Source organism: Saccostrea echinata, unplaced genomic scaffold (assembly GCF_033153115.1).
Source record: "Saccostrea echinata isolate AGI-Se365-2 ecotype Australia unplaced genomic scaffold, CSIRO_AGI_Sech_v1 ptg000046l, whole genome shotgun sequence".
Lineage (NCBI taxonomy): Eukaryota > Metazoa > Mollusca > Bivalvia > Ostreida > Ostreidae > Saccostrea > Saccostrea echinata.
The window spans coordinates 9,154,798-9,161,838 of NW_026889795.1; the positions used below are offsets into that span (position 1 = coordinate 9,154,798).

At 33.9% G+C, this 7,041-nt stretch overlaps 1 protein-coding gene across 1 annotated transcript; it reads right to left on the reverse strand.

Moving 5' to 3' along the window:
* Positions 1-1,332: 1,332 nt before the first annotated feature.
* On the reverse strand, positions 1,333-2,178 carry LOC133202017 (uncharacterized). The gene has a single exon (XM_061337795.1). It carries the CDS (start codon positions 2,176-2,178, stop codon positions 1,333-1,335), a length of 846 nt encoding a protein of 281 aa, XP_061193779.1.
* Between the last annotated feature and the right edge of the window lie 4,863 nt (positions 2,179-7,041).

The following is a 7,041-nucleotide window of genomic DNA, read 5'->3' on the forward strand; positions in this document are numbered from 1 at the left end:
AAATGAATATATTAAGGTAAAACTCGATTAAAAAAACATCAGAGATTTGATAAAAATGTTAATTGATTATCTTTTAATTTATAAAGTAACACATGAATGTTAAAACACCCCCCACCCCGGTCATTTACAGCGTGCAAGACTGTTATGTGCAACAGTTGCAGCTTGATTTCTACGATTCAATAGGTTCATCAATCTCGAGATCTGAGCGAAAGAAATATTCTTTGCCATTTTAAGTGCCTGTTTTTCAGATGATGAGGTCGAATTCCGGTCCAAAGACTCTCATTCATGCTAGTGATACGTAAGAGCCTGTTGAGGCGTGCTGTGGTGCATATTTGCATCTGCAACTCCCCATCACCTTTATTTTGAGATTTTCTAGCTAGAGCTATGGAAATGCGTACTCAAGTCATCTTTAGGAAGCCTTGGCATCGTTTACGGAAAAGAAAGGAGAATTTATTTTTCGGAACATTGCTGCATCACTTATGATGAACACATACAAATCCTTAAAACCCCATAGTATTGCCAAATGTTTTGTTAAACATGCAATTTTTGATTGCTGGTAAGCGGACTAAAACTTAACTTCCGGTAATGGTATGAAAATCGTTCAACCGTTAAATTACCGATGTTTACAAAGTTGAAGATGTCCTTACTTTTTAGATACAAAATTATATCCTATATTTAATATTTACCCCTAAAATAGGATGTTGCATTTCTTTTGCGTTTCAGTATATAACAAGAAGTCTGTGTGCAAATGCTCATTAGTAATACCCCTGCTCTGGTTTTAATATACTATAATGTGAATATACACAAGTTTATTTGCGACGGTAATTTGTACAAAAATGAATCCTGCCATTAGGCATAATTAAACAAGGAGTGTGCTTAAATTTCAGCATCTGCCATGAGTACTTGCAGAAGAAACTGCAACAAAAATTTCGAATGGACAGATGCATGCATGAACAGGAAGATGACATCGGATTTGTATAAAAACGAATCTCACCATTTGCCTAAACATGGAGTGCGCTAAAATTTTCAGAATCTGCCTTTTGTAGTTGCTGAGAAAACTGCGACAGGAATTTGTAACGGAAGAACAGACAGACCGACACACAGGGGTAAAACAGTATACCACCCTCTCCTTCGGGGCAGGTTTATAAATATTATTAGATATTAAATGTTTTGATATACATTGAGTAATCATGTGATCAAACTATAACATTTGTAAATAAACACTTGAATACATTCATGTAAAGTTATTATTGAATGACCTCTCTAACATAACGTAGTTATTTTGTTGTTGTAATATTATAACTGTACAATACAATTAAACAAACTACAGTGTTACTTACCGGACAGAGAGTCTTCATCTACCACTCTGTATATGTTTATTGTATCGCTGTTCTGTGACCCTACCCACAGTAGGTGTGATCTAACATCATAACTCAGGCCCAATAGTTTGTCTATCCCGTGTCGTGGTGTCAGTATATGTGACAGGAAGTAAACGTCACTGTCAATCATCTGTACTGAGTCAGTATTATAATCACACACCAGGATGTGTGACAGCTCGTCTGTACAGATTCCACGTGGTTCTAGTCCTGATCCTGATGGAGGTCCTCTGTAGGAGAAGCGATGTCTTCCTCTACGATCTGTCACAACTACACGGTTAATGTCAGACACAATAACATCTCCATTATGGTTCTCTGTGATGTATCCAGGATCACTATACAGTCCATGACCTGTGTTGTGGTGGTGTTGTATGGTCTTGATGTGGTCTCCTGTGGAGTTATACCGGACTACCTTGCCTGTAAATGTATCAATAGTGTAGTAATACATCCCGACCAGCAGGTCTCCAGTGGAGAGGGAGCTGTAGACACTCTGTGGTCTCCATGGCGCTTTGTACTTTATTAATGTAGTCTTTATTCTGTCATCCTTAGACAGATTGTTGATGTTATAGTCACTATCTATATAAATTAAATCACCGTCATTGTTCACAGTGTGTACTCCATAACTAAACAGACCACTGGGTATACCTGTCAGATGATGTAGTCTATCACCTGCTGTGTTTGTCAAGATGAGATTGTTACCATCGCTGATCCAGACGCGGTCTGATGATACACGGGAAATGTGATAACCACGAGTAACCCCTGTCACTCTGACTGATTTCTGTAACACAAATCTATACATCATTTTTAGCAGACATTTATTTACTGCGGTTTCTCTCCATAACAGAATCCCGTGTTGATTTCCTCAGTCAGGGAGATTTCTCTGTAAATTACAACATTGTACTAGAATTATCTACAGCAATAGCATGTTTCTATTTACAATGTACCCAGTGAATAACATATATTTATATTAAAGTTTTGGTTTTCAGAACTTAAAGATCTCAATAACATTAAGGCACAGGCACACATAAATACCTTTATACCTGGTGCTGAATTCTTTCTTTTCTTTGCATAGCATAGTATTCACAGTAAAGTCTATTTAGAAATCAATATTTAAAGATTAAAACATATTTTAAAAGAAAGAGTAGGCATTTCAAATTCTTCTGCAGTACATGTGAAATATAAAATATTTGAAATGTAAATTCGACATCAAATATTTCCGGTTGTATGAATAAATTTTATATACAAATTTACAAAGTGTATAAAATCAAGATAAACTTTTCTTTATATAAATATATTAGAGTTATAAAAAAATTTACTTTCTTTCAAATATCAATTTATAAAGTTACAACAATCTGTAGTATTAAATGTAGACATTTCTGATGATGTTACACACTCTATAGATAGGTATGATCTACAGTGTGTTGTGACACAATTATATAAAGTAACAGAGAAGTGTATACCAAACTGATTTCTTGTATCTGGTGACTTATCTACAGTGTGTTGTGACACAGTTATATAAAGTAACAGAGAAATGTATACCACACTGATTTCTTGTATCTAGTGACTTATCTACAGTGTGTTATGACACAGTTATATGAAGTAACAGAGAGATGTATACCAAACTGATTTCTTGTATCTGGTTACTTAACTACAATGTGTTGTGACACAGTTATATGAAGTAACAGAGAAATGTATATCACACTGATTTCTTGTATCTGGTAACAACTGTACAGTTATATATGTATACCACACTGATTTCTTGTATCTGGTGACTTATCTACAGTAAGTTGTGACAGTTATATGAAATAACAGAGAAATTGGTGAGCTAAGGCTAGGTATATGCGCTTGTATGTAGAAACATTTTATTACATTTTCAACATTGAAATACTGTGATTTATTTATTGAATAAAAGTGAAATTCTCTCATGGTATGAAAGGATATCAAAGTGATGTTCTCTCACGCTTGTACGAGGGTTGTTCGGAAAGTTCGTGGACTTCCTTCATAACATTTTTACTTAGCGTCATATCATATCCAAATTTGGTAGAAATGTTTTACCAATAAATTCAAATGATGTGTATCAAAAGTTTTAAAATATCGTGATTTATTTCAAACTTATCCAGAATTAAAAATTGCAAAAATCGGATCGCAGCGCAGGTCAAAATTTAGTAATTTACGAACAATACACTGAATAATGTCTGTAGTCATATTCTCTGTAAAATGGAGCAAAAACGAATAAAAAATTCTAGACATTTAAAATTAGAACTGTTACATAGATTCATATTCCAAATTATGGCTTAAAATTTTGATCGTTGAAAAGAAATCAATTTGTGAAGAAAGGTAGTCCTCATTGATAACGACAAAAACGATGAACGTCACGGAGCAGCAGTTAACGATGCAATTAAGTGTTATACTCGAGAAAACTCCTGAATAAACTCTGAAAAAGTTGGAGGAAGCAGACAATATGTCAAAAACGAGTCGTGCATGTGTGTGTAAATGGTACAGGCGGTATTTGAGTGATAGAGACTCTGTATCGGATGAGGACGATCCGTGAAGAAACGGTTTAACAGTAAAATTCTAAACAAAACTTTAAAAATTTGGAACGTCATAGAAAAACATAGGCGCTTCAGAGTTGCTGATCTTGTGAAAACACAGTTCAACGGTAAAAGAAATTAAAGCATTGACAAAAGAAATTATACAACTCGAACAACTATTAGAAAAATAAATTTCAAGTGATAGAAAACGGTTTTTAATGAGTGGGTATTGGACTATACTGTGTGAAATATCTAGGGAGGGTATTTTTGAGAAACTCTTGACGCTATGTTTTTGACGTTACATTGCTGTTAAGTGTGCTCCGTAGTTCAAAACATGTTGATTTAAAAATCAAGTAATAAGATTTCTATCAAATCACATGGAATGAAACTTCTCACATCAACAAAATAAATATTTCTACATATGATAATGTGTCCATTTTAAATTTCTTAAAAATAGTATAAAGAAAATTGGCATTGTCCACGACCTTTTCGGACAACCCTCGTATATAGAAACATTTTATTACATTTTCAACATTGAAATACTGTGATTTATTTATTGAATAAAAGTGAAATTCTCTCACAGTATGGAAGGATACCAAAGCGATGTTCTCTCACAGAGTGAAAGGCTATCAAAGTAAGTAATAATTTATGGCCTGTCATTAGATAGAGATAGTAACTAAACCGTCTTCATTTAAATTTTAAATCATAGTCACAATTTCTCTGATCTAATTTTTAACATTGCTGGATATAAACCTGAATAAAACACCGGAAAGTAATCAATGTAGATCATTGTGTAAATCTAAAATAATAAAGAGTTTAACTGCTGTTCTTCCCATTCTGATAACAGGTATATTAAATATAAGATCACTAACACTGAATTTAAAATAAAACTCAATCTTAAAGATTGGTGACCATAAAATTCTTATTTAACCTTTGACCCAGGGTAACAAGGAGATCCGTCTCATATTTTTACTGCCTATGTCCATAAAGACCCCGTGTCACCCGATCCTATTGACGCGATTACAGCTTTTGCAAGTTTCTGAATAATGTTTACAGTGATACATGTACATCATTTTCTAAAATAATAAAATAATATTTAAAATCTTTCTCTTGGAAGAAAATATGACTAAAAAATCAATTATTTTTTCAAATTTTCAAGAAATATTCTTCTCTTTACTTCCCTGTTCATTAGTTATTCATTATCTACTTTAAATTAACCTCACCAAAACACAGGTTATGAAAGACATGTTGCAGACATTTTGGCGACCTTTCTAACAAGAATGTTTTTTGTCTCACTTCTCCCCTTGTTCACTAAAGCTTAGCCATTTGAATACGTCTGAGCATACGATCGTGTCCTCCTGTGATAGAATTGGCTCGTAAATCCACCAACATAGACTAAATGAACCTAAACTAGCACGTGCCTCCATGGAGATCCAAACAAACCAAAATCCAAATTTCGGCGTAAAATATTTTAAATATACTAGCATGTAATGTTACAAGAATCTTACCTTACTAATAACAAAACCCGCACATTTTGGCTTTTCATGGTCCTAACTGGTCTTTTGCGACATAATGAATTGATTTCCGCCATACTAGTGTTGAGAAAAGGTAATTGAAGTTAAAAATAGCGTAATGATGAATAAGGCATTTAAATGAAGCACCCAAAACATTTTTATTGAAAATCAATACTAAAATGCAAATATTTAAATGTTGCTGCTCGTAAACATGGAACTATTTCGATAAAATATATAACTGTACGGTTTTTGAATTATTTATTTATTTTTATTTTGTTAAATTTATCCTAAATTTTATGTCATAAGGAACGCGTTTTTTTAACTATAAAACCTGTGTCATTTTATGAAAGTTTAACAAACACACGATACTGTTTATTTTTAATTCATATATATAAAATCATACACTTTTGTTTGTTTACACAATCAAGTAGTCATATAGTAACAAAAGATTCCTTAAACAGTCTTTTTGGAGGGGACATTTTCTTTGATGTGGTACAAGTCACATGATTGCATGCATGTTGCATCTTGAATTGATTTCTTATGAAAATGCAAAATGTTTTCCTTTCCAGTTCTTTTTAATAGTTAACACGTATATATATCGTGATCTGATTAGCACTGAATTTGTTAGTGAAAGACTCATCTCTACTTCTTGGTAGAAGAAAAATAACACTAAACACCTAAATAATAGAGGAAAGCCAACATCAACAAAGTGAAGAATATTTTATTGAACAATAATAAAGGGCTTTTGCTTACCGGTTTTGCCGACAACTGTACAAGTCCATTAATATGCTGCATATGATTTTATCCAACACCTGGTTAAATGTGTAATGGTTTGGGCCGTGGATAACGGCCTGGGTAGCTCAGTCAGTAGAGCACCTGACTAGTGATGCAGGGGTCCCGGGTTTGATTCCCGGTTCAGCCACATATGTTCTACTTTCCTGTTACAGATTTGGTGCCGTTGACCACCCCTGGACCTGCAGGTGAAAGTCCTGCCAGGGGCTAAGAAGAACTTGGGTTGAGTCTTCGGGGGCGAAGACAATTTAATGAGGGAGGAATGTAATGGTTTGGGCCGTGGATATCGGCCTGGGTAGCTCAGTCGGTAGAGCAGCTGACTAGTGATGCAGGGGTCCCGGGTTCGATTCCCGGTCCAGCAATACATTTTCTCCTTTCCTGTTACATATGTATATCCTTCCTGTTGAGTTTCCACCAAGAACCTCACTACTTGTATGAAACAATCCTCTTATATCGACTTGATTTCTTCATTTTTGAGTACAATGTGGTTGTGTCCGTTGAAAAGAGATTTAAACGGTTCTTCCCGATCATATCTCAGGTCTTTCCGATAAGTAAAGTAGAATTTAATGCTCTATCGTTTACATTATTCTTCTTTAGAATGGATCTTATTTTTTTTTTATTCTTGAAGAATTTCACTGATTTGTATTACGCTTGTATTTGTTGTCGGTAGTCCCCCCTGATATTTTCTTTTCATTATTAAAACAAAGAACACATCTTTTCATTATAAAATCGGTTTCATCCTATGAAAACTTAACAATCATATGATACTGTTTATTTTTTTATTTCATATATAAAAAATTAATTATACACTATTGTTTGTTAACACAA

Coding starts and splice junctions, on each gene's coding strand:
- LOC133202017 (XM_061337795.1), bottom strand. CDS start 2,178: ATGATGTATAGATTTGTGTTACAGAAATCAGTCAGAGTGACAGGGGTT.